The sequence below is a fragment of the Capsaspora owczarzaki genome (assembly GCF_000151315.2).
Source record: "Capsaspora owczarzaki ATCC 30864 unplaced genomic scaffold supercont2.1, whole genome shotgun sequence".
In the NCBI taxonomy this organism is placed as follows: domain Eukaryota; class Filasterea; order Ministeriida; family Capsasporidae; genus Capsaspora; species Capsaspora owczarzaki.
In genome coordinates this window covers 2,074,163-2,093,989 of record NW_011887292.1, presented here as the reverse complement: position 1 = coordinate 2,093,989, position 19,827 = coordinate 2,074,163, and the positions used below count along the sequence as shown (strand labels likewise).

Sequence of the window (19,827 nt, the reverse complement as noted above, 5' to 3'; positions counted from 1 at the left end):
CGATTTTCAGACGATTGGATGAAGATCAAGCAAGCCTTGGTAAAGCACAAAAATTGATGAAATGGAATATGTGCATAGTGTTGCCCAAGCAAATCCGGTGCAAAGTCGAAACCGCGCACGAAACCGCGCACCGTCTGTTGATTGGAGCAGGAATTGGATAGCTCGACACCTTTTTCAAAGACGACACTTTGGCACAAGTGCAATTGCAACCAACATCGAGAACCATGGACCCTACACACAAACAAACATCATGGATTCTTAATACATCCAACGAAAAAATATTTTATAAAGAGAAACGAGCATTGGCTCATCGCATTCACGCAATATCGTTCACCAAACTCGACAACATCCGAAACGCCCGACCCACACGAGGCCCCTGGCACATTCTTCACGCGAACGATCATGAAATTAGGACAAAACTATATTTTACAGAAGAATACAACAGACGGAAGGCTTAAAACATGGGGATGATGTGCACACCATGCACCCAAAGACACCCAACTGACAATCCAATCATTTCCAAAGAACCACGCGCGCAGGGGCACCATCGGCACCAACCAAGTTCAGACACAAAGCGGCACACTCCCACCACCCCTCAGTGACTGCACCAAGGGACAGGCTCTCGATGACAACCACTCCCGAGCTGAGAAGAATTTTGTGTGCTGGCAAGGCCTCCAATTCCGGAGGATCCACCGACAGTCCATCCACACCCAACAAGACGACACCAGCCGAGGCAATCCATTGCGCCGCACCAGAGGACAACGCAACAAACGTCGCTGGTGGCGGCGGCGGCGGGGCAGTTGCGTCTGTTTGCAACAAGCCAGAAGATTTCAGTTTCTGTGCCATGTCCGTCCACGTCTCAGAGTTACGCGTCTTGATAAACAGGCGGCTGCCCTTGAGATCTGAGCACCCCAGACGAGCAACGGCAGCTCTCAGTTCGTCAGCCGAGATCTCGCTGGACTGGGTCGGGCTCTCGAGCGAAACGACAAGCACTGGCCCAACCAGCACGGAGGGGGCAATGTCGTGCACGGCCGTTTTGCCATCGAACAAGTGAAGCGGCGGATCAATATGAGTTCCGCAATGCGTGCTCATGCTCAACTTGCTCAAATTGTAAGTATGGCCGTCGCGAATGGCAACCTGCTGCGAAATTTCAACGACGGGATCTCCTGGCCACACTGGTGTGACACCTGGAGCAATTGGCAAGCTCACATCCAAGACGATACGGGATGCATCTGTAACGGAGAATAGACAGACAAGAGCAAAAGGTCACAGAGTACAATTGAAAGTTGTATTAGTATAAAAAACCACTTCGGAGCAGAGCATTCACATTGGGAGAAGAAAAAAAAAGCACAGGTTCACAACAGAAAGAGAGAAAGAGAAAGGGAGAAAGAGAGAGACGGGCACAGAGGGAAAAAGACAAAGGAAAGGGATAAAAAAAAAAGACAAGAGAGATAAGAACACAAAGAAAAAAAAAAACAAGACTGAATCAAAAGTTTTCACTTGCCGGCACGTGAGCGACCGCTCTTTTGCTTGCCGTTCTTGGTGGTGGCTTCTGTGGACTCGGAATGACCAGTGGCATCCACCTCGTCATCGGCAGCACTGCTGGGAATCGACGAGACAACAGCAGCGCTCGAGTGGGGCCGTGCGCCGCCGCCCTCGAGGAGAACAGAGTCCTCGCCGAGCAGCTGGCAAAGCTCACGCAGCCGACTCTGGGCCTTGGGAATGCCAGACAGCTGGGCCTCCAGCTGGCTCTTCTCTTCCTTGAGCGAGAAGCGAGCCGTGGCGTCGAGCTCGGAGAACTTGTAGCCGCCCTCGCCGTCAAACTGCAAGAGATGTGTGTGGAACTTCCAGAGCGAGGGGCGATGCGTGACGGTGAGCAGCGTGATGCCAATGTCCTTGGCGTGCTGGTACATCTGGCCTTCGACGTCAATGCTCACAGCGCTGGTGCACTCGTCCAGAAGCGCATAGCTGGGCTTGTGGTAGAAGAGGCGTGCCATGCCGATGCGTTGCTTTTCGCCGCCAGACAGCACATCGTGCCAATCGTTGATGGCATCCCAGCCGCCTTCGCGCTTGACAACGTAGCCGAGGTTGACCACATTGAGCACACCTTCGAGGAACTCGTCAGTACGGCCCTTGGCGCGCATGTCCTCGACGGTATCGGGGTAGATGACCTGCTCGCGCAAATTTCCGAGCGACAGGTAGGGCCGTTGAGGAATGTAGAACATGTTCGACCGCTTGGGGCGCGTCAGGGTGCCGCCATAGATGGGCCACAGGCCACCGAGCAGACGGAAGGTGCTCGACTTGCCGCAGCCGTTGGGTCCAGTGATCAACAAGTGCATGTGGGGGCGAATTTCAAACGAGAGCGAGCGCACGAGCACGTCGCCGTTCGGGGTCACGACAGGGATGTTGTCCAGCTTGACGAGGTCGTCGTGGCTCTCAATCACCGTGCCGGTGCCCTGAAGAATGGGGTCGGCGTGCTCGACATCGAGAGACTTGCGCTCAAAGTGGCCGCTTTCGACGTCCTTGAAGACGGAAACCATCTCGTGCACGCGCGCCGTGTAGCCCGCAAGCTCAGTCACCTCCTTGTACGACGACATGATGCGCTCAACGGCGTCGGCAGCCGTGCTGAGAAGCGAGCGAGCGGTCATGAACTTTTCAGTGCGCTCGCCGGCAGTCTCGCCAAAGCCTTGAACACTGGATGGCTTTGATGCGGCGGCGGCTGCGGCACCACCAGCACCAGCAGCAGCAGCAGCAGCAGCCTGTTGCTCGAGCATGGCCTTGCTGGCAAGGGCGGGAATGGCAATCATGCACATGCCGGAGGCACTCCAGACGTACTTCATGAGGAACTGCTCGAGCATGACATAGAGGATGCGCTCGCGATAGATGAGGTTGATTTGGCTGACCAAGGCCTGGTAGGCCTTGGCGAGGTAGCCCATCTCAATCTTGTCGCCGCCGTAGAAGGCAATCTCCTCGGCATGGGTGATGAGGCGGGAGTGGACATAGCGGAGGTGGCCGTCGCGGCTGGCCTGATCGGCGACGAGCTTGCCGAACGGAGGCGATGTGAGCTGCAGGATTTGGGCGGTGCAGCCGACAGCGATCGCAGCAATGCCAATGGGGCCGAACGTCGACTTTGCGCCAGCGGTCTGGACACCCAGACGAAGCAGCTGACCAGTCATCAGCAGCACGTCCAGGAAGGGCTTGGAGAGGTGCGAGTAGAGGTGAGCGAGGTGGTTGCAAAAGCGCGACACGTCCTCCGTCATACACTGATCGGCGTTAGCAATGCGGCCGTCGAGGTTGCCAATGCGATAGTACGTCTCGTTGTTCATGTACACGCGGTAGACGTGCTCCACGAGGCGCGAGCGGAAGGCGAGGGCCAGTTTGCTCTCGAGGAAGCGAATCATCGAGTTGATGTAGGTGGCGGGGATGGCAATGCCAATCCACTTGGTCAGTTCCCACAGGAATTGCCGACCCTCGCGCTCCACAATGCTCTTGACGATCGCGCCGTCGAGGGAGGCGACGTAGAGACTCAGGAAGGTGCGGACAACCAGGAAGGACGAGTGGAGCAGCAAGAGCATGGCCTCCTTGGAGCGCCACCCTGGCAGCACAATGCGCAGCAGGTACTGGAGTCTGCGGAAGAACTCGCTGTTGACCGCGACCCGGTTTTTCCGTCGCAGACTGAGCGCCTTCTTTTCGTCTTCCGAGAGCGACGCCATCAGAGCGCGGTGCGCCTTGGCGCGCTCACGGCGCTTCTTGACGACGGCAGCGACCACCGCGGCCACAACGCCGGCAGTGGCAATCTTGCCCTGCGTGCTGCCGACGAGTGCGAGGAGGCGCTTGGCGAGCAGTGCAGCTCCGGCCGAGCGGTTGCCCGGACGCACAGTGTCGGTCGTCATAACTTGGAAGAAGGTTAAGTTGGAATAAAAGGACTGTGATGATTTTTTTTTTTTTTTGCAAAGAACGAGGGGGAAGTACGGTGAGTGCAAAAAACCGACACGTTTGGTTCCGATGGAAAGAGAGAGAATGAGAGGATGAGAGAGAGGATGAGTGAATGAGCGTGTTTGAAGTGCTGGCAAAAACAACGTGACAATTGAAGGAGGACCGATCAAACTTTTGACCACCACCACCACAGAGCAGCCGAGCGAGCGTGTGTGGTGTCACTGGGTATGGATATGAAGAGGGACAAACATTCCGAAAACAGGTGTCACTGGGTATGGATATGAAGAGGGACAAACATTCCGAAAACACCTTCACTCACTGTGGAACAAAACAACCAAACAAAAAAAAAGATGCGACCAGCCGCGCGACTGCGTGATTTGTGAAGGACTGATTGGAAATGAGCCGCCGGAAGAAAAAAAACAAAAGGCTTTTTTTTTTTTTTTTTTTTTGGGTTTTGAGACTCAATCATGGTGAAGGAAGGGCAGCAAAGAGTTGCAGTGGAGCGAACGAGGTGGATCGCGATGTGACATCTACCGATAAGGATCGAGGCGAGGGAGAGGGGAGAGGGGAGAGGGGAGAAAGAGGGGAGAAAGAGGGATGGAGGGAGCAGGAGCTGGCAATGACAAGTGAGCGACTGTTACATGTGCAAAGTGTGGTGAACGCGTGCGGGTTTTTGCTTTGTTTGACCACGATCCGCAGCAAGGAGGAAGGAGCAAGACCAAGGAAGTAACAGGGAACAGAAGAGAACGAAGAAATTCGAGACGAAGGATGGAAAAGAAATAAAGAAAGAAAAAAAAAAAAAAGAAAAAAAGAAAAAAAAAAAGGAGAACTGGGAAAGGCCGAAAAAAAGAGCCGACGGCCGCTTTTGGTTGGAGCTCAACAAAAAGAAGATCAGATCCGAAAAGCAACGCTCATCACAGAGCTATTCTCTCAACAAAGGAAGCGATCAGCCAAAAATCAAGAACGCGGGTGGAATGGGACAAAACTGCGTTTCTTCAGCTCAACGCAAACGAAAGACGCTTCCGTTCGTGGCACGCTCAACGAGCATGAACTGTTCATCTTGAGCACATCCTCACCACCACTTTACAAAAAAGCAATGCTGCAGCGTTTTGATGACACGAGATCTACAAAAGTGGTAATCAGCCGTCCATTGTGAGGTCGGATCAGTCATCATTGCTCTTGCCATGCTACCAAACACTCGCGTAACCCCTCACCATCACTCTGTTGCCCCCCCCCCTTTCCAGAAAACAAAGAAAAAGCAACAGCCTACCTACCGACCTACCTACAAACTCATCACTGTTTCACATCTTTGGCTCCGCACAGGTCTCGTTCAACTTTGAAGTCCGCGATGCCCAGACGGGCGAAATCCTCGACACGACCTTCCGCGCAGAGGACGGCTCCAGCTCGACTGCGCAGCGCCCAAAGCACACGCTGCCGCCATTCACACTCCAGACTGGACGCGGATTCGCACTGCCGGAATGGGAGGACACGGTCTCTGCCATGGCTGTCGGCGAGCGCCGCGTGTGCAAGTTTGATGGAAAGGTCAGTCTGCACTGCAGTCCAGAAGAGAGACCCTCGGTCATTGTAAACGAAACAAATCCCACACGATGATGTTGCATCGAGTTGAAATCTCACTGTATTGAGATGAGGCGGGTTTTTTTCGTTTGTTTGTTTGTTTGTTTGTTTGTTTGTTTGCCAACACTGTTAGAATGTCACTACCGTATATGCTCAAATCTCGTCCCTGCTTCACGACCAGCGCAAGCACGCACGCAATCCACACGCGCAGCGACGCCGTGGAGTCGACGAGGATGACGGCGAAGATGAGGAGTTTGACACGGACGAGGAAAGCTTGGATGGAGAAGCAGAAGCAGCGCCGGTCGCCACTCAGAGCTACGTGCCGCACACATGCTGCGGTGCGGGCTGGGAGCGGCTGGCGGAACAAGCGGAAGACATGAGTCGGTTCAAAGGCCGCGATCTCGAGTTTCAGTTTGAGGTGCTTTCTGTTCAGCAGCCGGGCGAGTACGAGCCTGCCGACTGGGAATTGTCCCTGGACGAGCGGGCGGCACTCATTCCACGCCTCAAAGATGCCGGCAACGCTGCAATGGCACATCCCGAGACGTGCGCCGTCGCGCTGGCCAAGTACGCGCGGGCACTGGAGCTCGTGTCGGATTTGAAGCTTTCGTATGTGCAGCGCGAGCGGTTGGAGCACCATCACGCGCACCAGCCTTCTAGCGCTTCTAGTGCTTCTAGTGCTTCTAGTGCTGCCGTCTCCGATCCGGCTCAGGCAACCACTCCTGCGGCCTCTCTGCCAGGTGCGAGTCTTGTCATTGCACTCGCAAGCAAGCACCGCCCGGTTCAATCGCCGCTACTGGAGCTTCCCGCCAGCCTGCTGCGGCTTGACGGCGAAGCCTTCGCAACAGAGCTCCCCTGTCTACTAAATTCGGCCTTAGCGTGTCTCAAACTCAAGCAATATGAAGAGGCCGAGCGACACGCCGACAAGGCGCTCACGATCGACCCATCCAACGTCAAGGGGCTCTATCGCCGCGGCCAAGCGCGTCTCCTCCGTGGTCGGGATCCAGAGCTCGCTCTGCAAGACTTTGAGAAGGTGCTTCTTCTGGACTCCAGCAACGCCGACGCCCGCAAAGGCAAGGAGACGGCTCTCCAAATTCTATCCAAATCTGCCAAGCGGGAGCAGGCCATGTATTCTAAAATGTTCAAATAGACTGAGAATGAGGTGTTCATGTGCAGTACTGTTTTTGGGGAATTGGGGGTGGGGCAGGGAGGGTTTAGTTCAGTCAAGCTTTTTTTTTTTCGGTGGAACTATGGACAGTATCACTCCCAACGCAGCTCTGTCCGAGGACGAGAGCAAGGTTGTTTTCGAGCTGCATGCCATTCTGAAAACCGTCCATCGATTGTACGTGAGCAGCCGCAGCCGCAGCCGCAGCAGCAGCACTGAGCTCGAAGGAGGAATCAAAGAATTGGGTTTTGGCGGGAAAGTCCAGAACGTCCAACCGCTCACTTTTTGGTGTTTCGGGGCTTACTGCTCGACTCTTCCTGTCTCTGGCTTGGTAGGAATGACCAGCTACGCCGCATCGAGAAACTTACACACCCTGGCAGCGGCGCACTCGCAGCCGAGCAGAAGGCAGCGATCGACTCCATCTCGACTTCATGGAGGCCCCTGTTTGACGTTGCCCGAGATGTTCTGTCCCAGCCTGTTGCGCCCGAGTCGGCCGCAAGCACGTTGGCGCCTACCGCCATGATGTCATAGGCAGCAGGCAGCTGCCAGTTGCGGGCCCATCCGGTTGCAGTTCGATGAATGCATTTATTTAACGCTTTTTCTATGCAGGCGACAACTTGTTCAAGCACTACGCATCTCGAAGCTGCTGGGTGGCGAGACGATCGCAGCTGCATCAGTACAAGTTGAATGACACGAGACACTTGATCACACTGATGCATGGTGCACGATGGAGGATTCGGAAACCGAATGCACGACGTTTCAGCTCGACTTCCCCGCTCCATCTCCATGGCATTTTGTTCTGTCAATCTCGGGGCGCCCCTTGTTTGTGTGTACTTGCTTTCTGAGCCGAATACAATCCAGTTCAGGTTCGTTCAGTCCTGGTTCGCTTTTTTTCGCTTCTCTTGTTGATCCATGCAATCCATCACTGGCCTTTCCCGGCTCTCGTCGCGCGTCGCCTCTGCAGTGCGTATGGGCGCTGCTCGCCAGCAAAGCCGATCCTTCCACGCCAGCCGCGCCGCCCATGCAGCTGGCTTCAACTTTTACCCCGACGTGGCCCCTGCTGAGCTCGGTGAGAGGATTTGACGCCAAACAAACGTTCAATGAGCCGATCGTTTTCCTTGCCCCCCCCCACTCTCGCTGCTCCCTTCAACCCATTAAAGCAACAACCACAGCAAACGATGCTCTTGCTCACACACCGCCCAAGCCAACCGAGTGAACAAAACGAGTCAAACGCAGCAAAAGCACAAAAAAAAAAAAAAAAAAAAAAAAAAGGATCTCAACCGTGATCATTGATTGTCCCCCTCAGTTCAACGGATGGTTGTTGGAGCTCACACTGCCTGTGGTCCATCCGCAGTCCACTGCCATCCAAAACGTGTGCATGTCGGCCCTATTCACTACGAGCGGCCTTCCCTCCCCCACACTGTTGCGCTGGAGTGCAGAGTGCTGAAGCATTTGGGGGTTGGCTGGTCACGCTTTGACTCCCCCTTTCCCTTCTTGCTCTTTGACCATCACTCCTACCTCACTCTCATCACGATCACGATTCACAAGGAACACCAACGATCTGATCTGTGAGCGTCATTGACTGGGCACAAGGCACATCAACGACCCATGGGGCCTTTCGTGACAATCTGCATGCGGTGAATCCATACTCATCTTGCTTTGGTCGTCTCGTGGCTTTTGGCAGGCGAAACCAAAAAGATGAACTTGTACCAGGCCGTCAACGATGCCATGAACATTACTCTTGCCACAGACCCGACATCCGGTGAGATCAAGTGGCTTCGTTTCGTTTTGTGTTTGGCTCGAGCTGCTGGCACGGTTGCTCACCACCCGTCTTGCTTGATTCGTTTTTCTGCTCAACCACAGTTGTCTTTGGTGAAGACGTTGCTTTTGGCGGTGTCTTCCGTTGCACGCTGGATCTGGCCAAGCGACATGGTATGACTGCGGCAGTAGTCTGTCTCCCTTGAGCCCTCTGACCTCATCTCACTCTTCATTGCTTTGCCATCCCAACAATCCAACAATGTTCAGGCGCGGACCGTGTCTTCAACTCGCCCCTTTGCGAGCAAGGCATTGTCGGCTTCGGCATCGGCATGGCCGCAGCAGGCGCGACCGCGATCGCTGAGATTCAGTTTGCGGATTACATCTTCCCGGCCTTTGATCAGCTTGTGAACGAGGCTGCAAAGTACCGTTACCGCTCTGGTGATCTCTTCAACGTCGGCAAGCTCACAGTTCGCGCACCCTGCGGCGCTGTCGGTCATGGTGGCCACTATCACTCCCAGAGCCCCGAGGCCTATTTTGCACACACTCCTGGTCTCAAGGTGAGTCGTCCGCCCTGTTTGCTGCCCTTGCAATCCTTACTGCCCGCGAATTCTCACCCATGCTTGTCTCGCGACTACGATGCATTTTTGTATTTTTTGTGGTGGTAGGTGGTCGTGCCGCGCAGCCCTATTCAAGCCAAGGGCTTGCTGCTTGCGGCCATCCGTGACCAGAACCCCGTTGTGTTCTTTGAGCCCAAGATCATGTACCGAACGGCCGGTAAAGCCCCCACACTCTCAGATGTGTCGCTGAATGTCGCCATTGTTCATCCTGCGGTGCACTGATGAACCATTTTTTTTTGGTTGGGGTTGTTGTTGTTGTCGTCCATCAACTCGAAACCAAACGCAGTCGAGCAAGTCCCCATCGGTGATTACACTCTTCCTCTATCGCAGGCAGAGATTGTCCAGGAGGGCTCAGACGTCACACTTGTCGGTTGGGGCACTCAGCTGCATGTCCTTCGCGAGACGGCCAAGCTCGCCGAGGAGAAGCTCGGTGTCAAGTGCGAGGTCATTGATTTGCGAACAATTATGCCGTGGGACGTTGACACGATCGAGAAGGTACCCCCCCTCCTTATCAAGCTTGCAAAACTCGTTGTCTTTTGTATGCTTCATTGTTCGTGCTCGTACTGATTCTCTGCCACCACCATTTTCTGCTTGCAGTCGGTCAACAAGACTGGCCGTCTTTTGATTGCCCACGAGGCTCCCTTGTCAGGTGGCTTTGCAGGCGAGATTGCCAGCACCATTCAAGACCGCTGCTTCTTGCGGCTCGAGGCGCCTATTCAACGCGTGTGCGGCTGGGACACTCCTTTCCCGCTCATCTTTGAAAAGTTCTACATGCCCGATACTCTCCGTTGCTTCGAGGCAATCAAGAAGATGATTAACTACTAAGGAGGCCTTCTCCGATGCATTGCTCTCCGAGAATGTTTGGTTGTTGTTGTTGTGGTATTAAAAACTCTGAAAACAAACCCAGTTTTTCGATCCAGCGTTTGCACTTTGACCATTCCAGAACAAACTCACTCCAAAACTTTTATTTTTTTGCGTTTCGTGTTTCGTGTTTGCGATGTGTGGGCGCGCAGCGTGTGCATTGGTACGATCGATCCGCTTGCTCGCCCGGCCTATTCTGTTCTATTCGATGCTCGCGCTCACCACCATTCTCCTCTTTGTTGCACCACTTGCCTCTTCCAGGCTCCTCATCGGTTGCAGCAGGCGACTGGCGTGGCGAGCTCCGACAACTGGGCGCAGAGCGACAAGTATCGACCATCGTACAATGTCGGACCTGGTGAGTTTGTCTGTTGTCGTGCGTTGGGGGGGGGGGGTTCCATCTCTCATTCATTTCTTTTGGAGCCCAAGCGCATGTCGGGTGGTGTGTGCCTGTGTGCCTGTGTGCATGGTCGCCGCGGTGTTGCAGTGTCGCGTGTTTGTTTTTTGACGCAATGATGGAAAACTTGCAAGCTTTTTTTGTTTTTTTGGGTTTTTCCGTTCTTCTGCCTTGCAACCTTCTTGATGCAAATGACTCTCATGATTGCAATGACACGGTTTTTTGTGCCATTCACACTCAATGAAATTGTCACTGATTGTTGGTGGTGGTTGTTATGATTCTTATTTTATTATTTTTGTGCGTGCAGGTCGCTTCCAACCAGTCATGCTCGCCTCAAAGCACAACCCAGGCACGCGCGAATTGCGCTGCATGACATGGGGCCTCATCCCGTCGTACACCAAGCAGCGCGGCGATTTCTCGACTCTGCTCAAGACGATCAACGCCCGGGCAGATCGCCTCCAAGAGAGCGGTGTCTATCGCCGCCTCGTCAACAAGAAGCGATGCGTCCTCCCGGTGACTGGGTTTTTCGAATGGCTCAAGAAGGGCAAGGACCGCATTCCGTACTTTATGTTCCGCAAGTCTTGCGCGACTGTGGCCAATCCGGAAGAGTTTCAGCCGCTGTTTTTCGCCGGCCTGTACGACGTGTGGTATCCCGACACTCCCCGCAACCCGCAAGGTGAGTGAGATTTGCCAATGTTTTGGTTTCTTCTTGTGATAATGTATGCTAAACTTTGCCACGGCTACCCTGGCTTGACAGAGAATGCTCCTCCGCCGACCCAGACCGAGATCGAAGAGACCGATCTGCACCTCGGACAAGTCGACGACGACGACGACGACGGCGACCACGAGGCAAACGCAGCCGATGCGGAACACGAGCCGGAAGCCGAAACACAGCACGAACCGGAAAGCGATCAGAAACCAGACATCCAGAAACCAACGCCGGAATTCAGCTACACAATCATCACCGTGGACAGCGATCCCGATCTGCGCTGGCTGCACGATCGCATGCCCGTGATTTTGCAATCGCAAGAGGAAATCGATCAGTGGCTCAACCCAGACCTCGACTTTCGCGCAGTCCAGCACCTCTTGCGGCCGGCACACAACTTTCTGCAATGGTATCAGGTTCCTCACGATGTCAACAAGGTCGGCAACGATCTCCCCACCAACGTGCGCCCAATCAAGGAAGCCAGCAAAATCACCAGCTTTTTCAAGGTCCTGCCATCGCCCAAGAAACAACAGGCATGTGCATCCGAGTCCGAGTCGTTCGCAGCGTCCCCAAGCAAGCTGCAGGCCAAGCTTCCCGCGGACGCGGCCGAGTCGAGCGGAGCTGCTTCCTCGACAGAAGAAGCGCCCGCATCACCAGAAATTGTCTATTCCCGGCCTCCTCGACCCGAGAATGCAGCGTTCAAGCGATCATTGTCCACCTCGGCCGACAGCGACAGCGAGCACGAAACCGCCAACACGCAGCTCATTCCGCCTCCCAAACGCGTTCATCTCGACGCTTCTCCAGATCGATCTCCAAAGCGCGCCTCGCCAGGCAAGTCTCGCAGCCCGCGGAGCGCACGGCGGTCGCTTGTTGGGGAGGACCCGTATGCGGACAACGACAACGACGACGATTATTCTGATCAGCATTCCGCATCCGCCGAAGAAGTTTGCGTTGTCGACGAGGCTGCGATGAGCGAGCTGCAAGCGATGGGATTTCCCGAAGAGGTAGCGCGCCACACACTGCTCGCCTTTAACAACGACCTTCCTCGCGCAATCAATTCGCTGCTGTCCGATTGATGTTTGCATGAGTTTGCTCTCAAAATTTCTTGGTATTTGCTCTGAATGCACATGTACATACACACTTGAAACGAAACAAAAAAAAAAACCCAAACAAACAAACAAAAAACCGAAACCAAACAAAAGCAACAAGAACACAACAAACAACGAGAACACAACAACAAACAAACAATCAACCCCTTTCCAAAAACAAACAAACAATCAACCCCTTTCCAAAAACAAAGAAACAAAAACCGACATCAAAAACAAGATTGGGCGCCCAAAAAGGATGTTCTCTAGACAGTACTCGCTCGTACCTGCAACGCAACCGCAGCAAATCACTTTTTGCCGCGCGATTTCGCTGTGGTGACAGGTGGAGGAGGGAGTGGAGGGGTTGGCATGGTTGCAGACGCCCCTGGCGCGGGTCCACCTTGAGCAAACTGCGGTGTGTAGAATGGCGGCGCGCCTAGGTTGATGTGCGGGGGCAGGGTGGACCCGGCCTGTGCATTTGCCAGTTCAGCAGATCCGAGATTGTACGAGGGGAAATAGCCTGCGCTTCCCAGCGCGCTGCCAAACGGCATGGACGACGCGGAGAGCGGGGCTGGTGCAAAGACAAGGTTGGGTTGCCCGTTTAAGGTTTCAGGGTGCGGGACGTAAGCCGGTGGAATCAGAGAAAAAGGCTGTTGCTGCTGCTGCTGCTGCTGCTGTTGAAAGTTGTGGAGTTGTTGGAGGGCGTCGTTCGAGGTGGCTTGTAGTTGTTGGATGCGGTTGGCGGAGATGGTGCTATGATGCTGCTGCTGCTGGGATTGCAGCGTAAAGTCTTGTCGAATCTGGTCCGTGGCTGCGCGTTTCTGGTCGAGGGATTGTATTCCGTCCTGCGCACACAAAAACCAAAAAAAAAAACAAAAAACGCCAAGTTAGTGACACGCACCAACAGTACGTCGCAAAAAAAAAAATTGCACACACAAAAGTCGCCGCAAAAAAAAAAACGCTCCCACCACATGCACGTCACATGCTCTAATCAGCCTGCTCAGTGCAGATTTGTTCTCCGTTTCTCCCCACTTCAATGCACGAGGGCTGTGCGCGTGAGAAAATTTGACACGCCGAAATGTCTAAAAATCGACCTCGATTTTTTTTTTTTTTTTTTGTTGTTTGTTTGTCTTTTCCAATCAAAAAAAGCCCACAAACCTCGCCATCGGTGTCCGAGTCGGAATCGTCGCGTAGGGAAGAGTCGCCGCGTGCCCGGGCTTCCTTCTTGGCAATTTGCTGCAAACACAGACAAAACCGACCCCGCAAAAACAGCCATCGAGGAACAAGGTACCAAAAAAGTGAGCCAAAAGCACTCCAAACAACAGCCACTGCCTTTTTTTTTTTTTTTTTTTTTGGTTTGGGTTCGTACCGCAGCGAGATCCTCGTTGGTCCTGCTCTCGTGTGGCTCACTGTACTCGGTGTACTTGAGCAGGATGTTGTCCATGTCCTGGCTGGCGTACTGGAAGAGGCGGTTTTGGTTGCTGAAAATGATGAGGGCGATTTCGCATTCGCAGAGGACGCTCAGCTCGTAGGCCTTCTTCATCAGACCCAGCTTGCGCTTGGTGAAAGTGACCTGGATTGCGCGATGGTGGGGGGGGGGAGGCGAAGTGCAAGGGCGCGAGGTGGTGGAGTCCAACATTGATCCAGCAGCAAGGTTGGTCAGTCAGCAACCAAATGAGACGACGCATTTTTCACTGTGGCTTGGGTGTGTGGTGCTTTGGTCCATCAGCACACACACGCACCGACACACAAATGCACACGCTTCGTAGCACGATGCGAATGGGAGAGGGAATGGCGTCGGTGCGACACAAAGCCCCCGCTTCTTTGTCTGGTTGCTCTCGTTATTCGGTCGCATTACCTGTTTGCTTCGGTCGTCGAAGATTGGTTTGATTTGAATACGCTTTCGACCCATATCAACAAAGGAAAAAATGAAGAGTGAATTTTCAACAAAAAGAAGGAGTGGGACGTTGGTTGTCATGTTGTTACTTGAGTTGGTCACACAGAATCCAACAACAACAACCAAAACCGAATTGGATGGAGCAAATGTTCGGAAAATGACGAAGCTCAGATTGACATGCAGCAAACGAACAGAGTCGAGCAGGTACAAGTCAATCACACACACAAAGTAGCAACAGTGACACACATCTCACAAGAAAACAAACAACACAAAAAGAAAGGAGAAATGGCAAACAAACGAACACCAGCCGTTTCCCTTCATTGGACCTTTTTCGCATTTTGCTTGGAGCCACGCTTGACAGCGGATTTGGTGGAATCAGCATGAGCATGCGCAGGTGCAGGAGCGGACTTCCAGAATTGAATGTTGGCGTCCTGCAGGGACTGCTTGAAGTTGCGGCCAATTTCGGGAATCCACACCCGCTTGAGCCAAGCGTCGTCCGACTCTGGTGCAAAAGTGTCCAGGCGGAGGCCAATGGCAACGGCGCTCATGAGGACAAACACGAGGGGCAGGACAAAGACCATCTCCGCGGGCACTGAAGGCGGCAAGTGCACCAATCGGCTGTTCAGCGTTTCGGCCAGCGTGTGCCAAAAGTCCAAGCCAGACCACAGCTGAGCCACGTTGGAAATCAACCCAGCATCGTACAGCAGAAACACAAGGGTCACCGGCACCGCGACGAGCAAACGGAAAATTTCGAGCAATGCGGCTTGGCGGGTGCGATCAAACAGTCGGCCCGCAAGCGTCACGCCGAGAACCACGAGAGCAGCCAGACCGACCACAGAGTAGTACGAAGGGAATCGCCGATGCGCGACCAGAATGACAACGCCGACCGCAAGGCTGACGAGGTATTGCACGCCGCAGTACGCTGTTTCAAAGGTGGGGAGGCGCGAGTCGTACTTGACAGCATTGTAGGGGGTGGTGTCTGGCAGAGGATACTCGCCGCCAGTCTTGGGGTCCCAGCCAGGGGGCCCGAGGAAGCACCAAATCTTGTCGGTGACGGACGAGCAGGTTGAGGCCTTCTCAGCGAGCTTGCGCCAGATGGCAAACTGCGACTCGAAGGGATTCCACGAGGCCATCGGCGTGACGTGTCCAAAGATTGGGCGGACATCCTCATCCTGCCATGTGCCGAAAATGCGGTCCCAAATGGTAAACACTTCGCCGTAGTTCTTGTCAATGTACCAGGAAGGAGCGCCCGCATGGTGCACGCGATGGGCGGGCGGCAGCACAAAGATTGTCTGGAGCAGGTACGGCTTGCCAACGAGGCGCGTATGCGTAAAAAAGCCGTAGATTTTGGACATTGGGTAGACAATGGCGAAAATTTGCGGGTTGAAGAACAGGGCGAGAGGAGCAAAGAAGGGAGCAGACGCCACGGTTTGCAGCGCACCTTGCGCCAGGTTGACGCCATAGTTGAACTCGGACGGCGCGTGATGAACACCATGGATGGCCCACAGGGCTGCGCAGCGATGCGACGCGTAGTGGAAGACATAGTAGGCAAAGTCGCGCGCCAGAATCGTGCCAATCCACCCAGCAGGTCCATCAATGTCGGCAATACGATAGTGATCGAAGATGTAGGCATAGGGGACCATCGCGACCAGGGTCAAGCCGGCAAAGTTGGCCGCGACGGAGATGAACATTTCGAGCAATTGCTGCATCATTCCGGTGCTCATATCAAACACGAGCTCGGACAGACGGAAGGTGCCTGGGCGCACGAGGATGGAAACGACAAACTCGCACGCGATGGCCGTGAAGAAGATCGGAATACCCGCATGAACAATGGACGTGTTGGCAGCTGGGGCACGATTCCTCCGCCTTCGGCCAGAGTAGCATTGGCCTTTGCATCCTGCCACGCATTGTAGCCGTCCATCACGTGTCGCAGCCACAGCCACTCCACGCCGAGGTACGCGATGCAGATCAGCGTGGCGAGCACGCCCGGCTCGGCCTCAGTGTAATCGGCGGCGGCTTCTTTCGGCGTCATTGCGTAGAGTTTGCGGGTCTCCTCCACCGTCGTGGTGCCCTTCCGCGCGCGCGCATTGAGACTGGCGCCACGAACCACTCCTGCTGCTGTTGCTGCTGCTGCTGCGGCACTCGCCTTCTTGTCGCCTGTGCGGACGCCGGTGGCTTGCGCACCCGTCGATTTCGACATTTGTTGGCGGAATTAATAAAACAAGAAATGATCCGCCCCGAAAAAAAAAAAAAAAAAAAATCAAAACAATGCGAAAATGTTTGATCTAAAAACAAACAATTTTGATCTATTTGTTTTGTTTTCTTCAACTTCACAGCAGAAAAAAAAGCTTCAACTCGACGTCTCTGTTCAGTCATGCAAAAAAAAAAGAGTACAAGGAGCACAGGGGCAAAACAGGCACAAGCAAGAACACAGGGAGAAGGCGGGGGGGGGGGCATCAACATCAATCAACAACGACAACAATCGACGACAACAACAAGAAATCACAACATGTGGGAATGCTCCCGAAAAATCTTGGAGGGAAGCCTGAAACTTTACATGGCCGATTGCACCTCGCGATGAATCCGAGCACCGACACTCTTGACTTGCGCGAGTCGCTCTTGAATGCGAGTTTTGTGCGCAGTCACGAGCTCCAAGGTCTTGACAATAACAGCATTGCACTCGTTCTTCTCCTGATCACACTGGGCGAGGGCCGCATCAAGCCTGTTCACAAACAGCGCAGTTTAGTTCCCAGCGTAGACTTTGGAGCCCTACACAAGCCAAACACAACGCCACACGATGAACGTACTCGCTCTTGGCCTTCTTGACTTGCCGCTCGCTTTCCATCAAGCCTGCATTGGCGCCCATGCGCAACTGCTTTAGCTGCTGCTCGAGTTCCAAGATGACATCCGACTGCTCCTTGTACTCATGCAGCAGAGCCTGTCATGGATGTTTTTTTTTTTGGGGGGGGGGACGATGAGCACACTTTGAGATGATTCCAATCAAACGGCACGTCCCGCAGTAATCACCCCAGACCAAACGCGACTCACCTCCTTTTCGGCGCGCTGCTCTTGCTCAATCTTGGCGGCTTTGCTCTCCAGCACATTCACCTCGGTCTCACGCTCCGTCACCATCTCGGCTTCCTGCTCGAGGCGCTCCTGGCAGCTTGCCAGTTGCTCGGTGGCAAGCTGATGTTGCACGGTGAACTTTTCGCGCAGCCGGGTCAGCGCCGGGCGGGCATGCTCGTTAACGTCCACATTGAGCACGCTGTGTGGGTTTGAGCCGTTCATGTTCAGTTGGATTTCAAAGTCCACGCCGTCGGCGTTGACAGCGTCAGTGGGAATGATCATCAATGTTTCTGCCAGCTTGTTGTAGGCCGAGATCATTTGCTCCATCTGAGTTTGTAGCAGTTTGGTTGTTGTTTTGTTTTTGGAGAGAGATGTGGTCAGTGAGAAATCATCAACGCGAAGGCTACCAAAATGAATAAACCAGATTTTGCTGTTTTGGTTCGCTTTGCCTACCTCTGCAATCTTGCGAGTCACTTGCATTTCGCGCTCCCAGGCAATGCGCTCCATCTCCTCGCGCGCAACTACCGCAGCGCGGAGAGCTTCGTCCACCTGTTGCCGTTCCTTGGTGATGCGCTCAACATCCGCCGGGCTCATATCTTGTGCGTCAATTTGCGCCTGCAGCTGCGCGCGATCTTGATGCAACTGGTCGAGTTCGCGCTTGGCGGCAGTCACTTCTTGAGCGTGGTCGTCCAACTTGCGCTCGTTGGCCACCTTGTGTTGTTCCAAGTTTTGCACATACTTGAGGAACTTGTCCTTGTCCGACACCATCAGCTTGCGGCGCGCCTCGATCGCTTCCAGAGGCGACTGCAATCATGATCGGAAGCAAAACATACGCGGTCGGAATAGATGTTAGCATAAGACAACAACAATGAGCAAGAGAGGACAGTCTAGTGTCTAAACTTTGAGAGGAGTCTTACAGGTTTGCGGCTTTCCTCAATCTCGGCAAGGTATGCATCCTTTTCTTGGGTGAGACGCTCCACATCCCGGTCAATCATCACGTTTCGTGCATCAAAAGTGTTGGCCAATTCGGCGCGCAAATCGTCATAGTTGTCGCTCCCTTCGAGGAAGGACACGTAGGCGCGCGACAGGTATTCGAAAAAGATTTGGTTGTCGCTTCGGAGTTCTTGATCAAACCCGTCGCCCACCGATGGGAACAGGCATGCCATGGGATCGACAGACATTGAGTACTGTCAGAAAAACCGCGTGAGTCGCTTTTCGCTCGAAGAACAACAATAACAAGACGGAAGAAACAAAAAAAAATTCATTTGTCTTTCACGTACTGTCACAAGCTCGACAAGCCAGCTCAGGGCACCTAACAAAGTGGGCCATGTATGAGGAGATCCGACTGCGAAAAGGCTGCTCTTGCTGATGGTGAATGGATACCTACAAAAAACAAATCAAAAAACAAAAAAACAGAACCAAAAACAACAAAACCCACAAAAACAAGAAAGGTCAGCTGCTCGTGAATCCTTGCTGTCGAGCCATCACCACCAAACGATACGTATTGCATAATACACACTTCATGCGCTTGAACAACACTGGAATTTCATCTTCAAGCTTGCCAGCAAACGGGTAGCTAGCGTCAAGATGGGCATAGAGGAACTTGAACATGCGCTGAAAGTCGGTCACACTGGGAGACGAGAGCATCTTAACGTTAACGGCGGTGCTGTAGCCGTGCTGCGTCAAAAAGCTCATCAAGTTGCGAATGCTGTCAGCCATGTAGGTTTTGTCGCTGAGCGGGCGCGGGTCCTTGACGATCGACGATGCTGGCTTGTCAAAGATGCTCGAGCGACTGTGATGGTTTCATAAGTTTGCATTGAATGAGTGCGTGTGTGATGATTGGTTTTGATAAAATGAAAAAAAAAAACCAAGAAAAAAACAACCCAAGAAAAAAAAAACGCAAAATAAAAAACGCAAAATAAAAAAAGCGGAATCGAGGTTTTTGACAGCGCGAAACAAATTTCAAACTGTCAAACGTTGAACAGCCTGATTGAGATATGCCAGAAAGCCAGTTTCCGCCAACAGGCCGAAACAAACAGAGTCGAGCATGGCAACAGAACAGAGGCAGAAGGCAAAACAGGAGAGGGAGGCAGGAGGAAGGATGAAAGAAGGGACAGAGCGAGCGGGAAACCGCCAACCAAAAACAAAAAATCGTTTCAAACCGTTTCAAACGGTTTGTTTGAAAATCGAACAAGAAAGCAAGAAAAACACCTACCGCGACAGGGATGTGCGTGGTTGGGTTGCGCGCTCTGCACCAGTGCCGAGTCCGAGAAACGCGTTGGCATTGCCAATGGAAGTGCGGCCAGTGATGCTCTTGCGCGAGGACTTTTTGGCAGAGTTGCTGAAGGTCGGTGCCAGAAAGTTGCCGCCGCCGCCGCTCTTTGTCGGCGTCTTGGCCATGAACGCCGAGGCTGCGGGCGCTGTAAACACCATGCCGCCAATCATGGATGTATTGCTAGTGTAGGCGCTGGTGGAGGTGTATGCAGCGGCATTCGCAGCGGCTGGCGGGGGCGGCTTGACCATCGAGACGCGTGAAGCACCCAGCGACGCGCGGCCTCGCATAATGTTCGTGTCGTTGGTGGACACGGCTCCGAGCGTCTGGCGGCGGCTCGAGCTGCTCATTGAGGAAGAGGTTGACGAGGTCGACGAGAAGGCGCTCATAGTTTGTTGTTCAGCCTGAAGTTGGTTTGAAACCGAAACCGTTTGGCGAAACGCAAGTCAAAAAAAAAAAAAAAAGAGAAACACAGAAAAAGTTGGAATGATCCGGCGT

The 19,827-nt window shown here is 53.6% G+C and overlaps 7 protein-coding genes across 7 annotated transcripts; 3 read left to right on the top strand and 4 right to left on the bottom strand.

The window, feature by feature from the left end:
* Positions 1-407: 407 nt before the first annotated feature.
* On the bottom strand, positions 408-3,893 carry CAOG_08431 (hypothetical protein; the record flags this gene model as incomplete). Its single annotated transcript, XM_011271700.1, has 2 exons — positions 408-1,232; positions 1,505-3,893. 2 exons carry the CDS (start codon positions 3,891-3,893, stop codon positions 514-516), a joined length of 3,108 nt encoding a protein of 1,035 aa, XP_011270002.1. The 3' UTR covers positions 408-513.
* Positions 3,894-5,112: 1,219 nt separating this feature from the next.
* Positions 5,113-6,673, top strand: CAOG_00639 (hypothetical protein). The gene is made up of 3 exons (XM_004365453.2): positions 5,113-5,138; positions 5,260-5,478; positions 5,645-6,673. Exons 1-3 carry the CDS (start codon positions 5,121-5,123, stop codon positions 6,656-6,658), a joined length of 1,251 nt encoding a protein of 416 aa, XP_004365510.2. The 5' UTR covers positions 5,113-5,120; the 3' UTR covers positions 6,659-6,673.
* Positions 6,674-7,558: 885 nt separating this feature from the next.
* On the top strand, positions 7,559-9,966 carry CAOG_00638 (branched chain keto acid dehydrogenase E1 beta polypeptide). Its single transcript, XM_004365452.2, has 7 exons — positions 7,559-7,742; positions 8,358-8,435; positions 8,537-8,605; positions 8,699-8,988; positions 9,097-9,205; positions 9,335-9,543; positions 9,646-9,966. The coding sequence occupies exons 1-7, from the start codon at positions 7,586-7,588 to the stop codon at positions 9,871-9,873; spliced, it is 1,140 nt and encodes a 379-aa protein (XP_004365509.2). The 5' UTR covers positions 7,559-7,585; the 3' UTR covers positions 9,874-9,966.
* A 44-nt stretch (positions 9,967-10,010) lies between these two features.
* On the top strand, positions 10,011-12,194 carry CAOG_00637 (hypothetical protein). The gene is made up of 4 exons (XM_004365451.2): positions 10,011-10,072; positions 10,171-10,264; positions 10,611-10,979; positions 11,061-12,194. The coding sequence occupies exons 1-4, from the start codon at positions 10,046-10,048 to the stop codon at positions 12,083-12,085; spliced, it is 1,515 nt and encodes a 504-aa protein (XP_004365508.1). The 5' UTR covers positions 10,011-10,045; the 3' UTR covers positions 12,086-12,194.
* A 61-nt stretch (positions 12,195-12,255) lies between these two features.
* CAOG_00636 (myocyte enhancer factor 2A) lies at positions 12,256-14,035 on the bottom strand. Its single transcript, XM_004365450.2, has 4 exons — positions 13,953-14,035; positions 13,464-13,667; positions 13,253-13,330; positions 12,256-12,939 (listed from the first exon to the last, which is right to left on the bottom strand). The coding sequence occupies exons 1-4, from the start codon at positions 14,004-14,006 to the stop codon at positions 12,403-12,405; spliced, it is 873 nt and encodes a 290-aa protein (XP_004365507.2). The 5' UTR covers positions 14,007-14,035; the 3' UTR covers positions 12,256-12,402.
* Positions 14,036-14,308: 273 nt separating this feature from the next.
* CAOG_00635 (hypothetical protein) lies at positions 14,309-16,191 on the bottom strand (the record flags this gene model as incomplete). Its single annotated transcript, XM_004365449.1, has 2 exons — positions 14,309-15,694; positions 15,811-16,191. The coding sequence occupies 2 exons, from the start codon at positions 16,189-16,191 to the stop codon at positions 14,309-14,311; spliced, it is 1,767 nt and encodes a 588-aa protein (XP_004365506.1).
* Positions 16,192-16,299: 108 nt separating this feature from the next.
* On the bottom strand, positions 16,300-19,801 carry CAOG_00634 (hypothetical protein). The gene is made up of 8 exons (XM_004365448.2): positions 19,273-19,801; positions 18,577-18,849; positions 18,338-18,440; positions 17,975-18,244; positions 17,511-17,861; positions 17,040-17,384; positions 16,799-16,929; positions 16,300-16,713 (listed from the first exon to the last, which is right to left on the bottom strand). The coding sequence occupies exons 1-8, from the start codon at positions 19,716-19,718 to the stop codon at positions 16,545-16,547; spliced, it is 2,088 nt and encodes a 695-aa protein (XP_004365505.2). The 5' UTR covers positions 19,719-19,801; the 3' UTR covers positions 16,300-16,544.
* Positions 19,802-19,827: the final 26 nt, after the last annotated feature.

Bases quoted from the DNA above. Each gene is read 5' to 3' on its own strand.
- CAOG_00639 (XM_004365453.2), top strand. The intron at 5,479-5,644 runs GTCAGTCTGCAC...CAACACTGTTAG, and splicing joins TGTGCAAGTTTGATGGAAAG to AATGTCACTACCGTATATGC.
- CAOG_00638 (XM_004365452.2), top strand. From the start codon at position 7,586: ATGCAATCCATCACTGGCCTTTCCCGGCTCTCGTCGCGCGTCGCCTCT. The intron at 8,606-8,698 runs GTATGACTGCGG...AACAATGTTCAG, and splicing joins GGATCTGGCCAAGCGACATG to GCGCGGACCGTGTCTTCAAC. The intron at 9,544-9,645 runs GTACCCCCCCTC...TTCTGCTTGCAG, and splicing joins ACGTTGACACGATCGAGAAG to TCGGTCAACAAGACTGGCCG.
- CAOG_00637 (XM_004365451.2), top strand. From the start codon at position 10,046: ATGTGTGGGCGCGCAGCGTGTGCATTG. The intron at 10,073-10,170 runs GTACGATCGATC...TGCCTCTTCCAG, and splicing joins GGCGCGCAGCGTGTGCATTG to GCTCCTCATCGGTTGCAGCA. The intron at 10,265-10,610 runs GTGAGTTTGTCT...TTGTGCGTGCAG, and splicing joins ATCGTACAATGTCGGACCTG to GTCGCTTCCAACCAGTCATG.
- CAOG_00636 (XM_004365450.2), bottom strand. From the start codon at position 14,006: ATGGGTCGAAAGCGTATTCAAATCAAACCAATCTTCGACGACCGAAGC. The intron at 13,668-13,952 runs GTAATGCGACCG...CGCGCAATCCAG, and splicing joins TCGACGACCGAAGCAAACAG to GTCACTTTCACCAAGCGCAA. The intron at 13,331-13,463 runs GTACGAACCCAA...CTGTGTTTGCAG, and splicing joins CCAACGAGGATCTCGCTGCG to CAAATTGCCAAGAAGGAAGC.
- CAOG_00634 (XM_004365448.2), bottom strand. From the start codon at position 19,718: ATGAGCGCCTTCTCGTCGACCTCGTCAACCTCTTCCTCAATGAGCAGC. The intron at 17,385-17,510 runs GTAGGCAAAGCG...CTACAAACTCAG, and splicing joins TGACTCGCAAGATTGCAGAG to ATGGAGCAAATGATCTCGGC. The intron at 16,930-17,039 runs GTGAGTCGCGTT...CATCCATGACAG, and splicing joins AGCAGCGCGCCGAAAAGGAG to GCTCTGCTGCATGAGTACAA.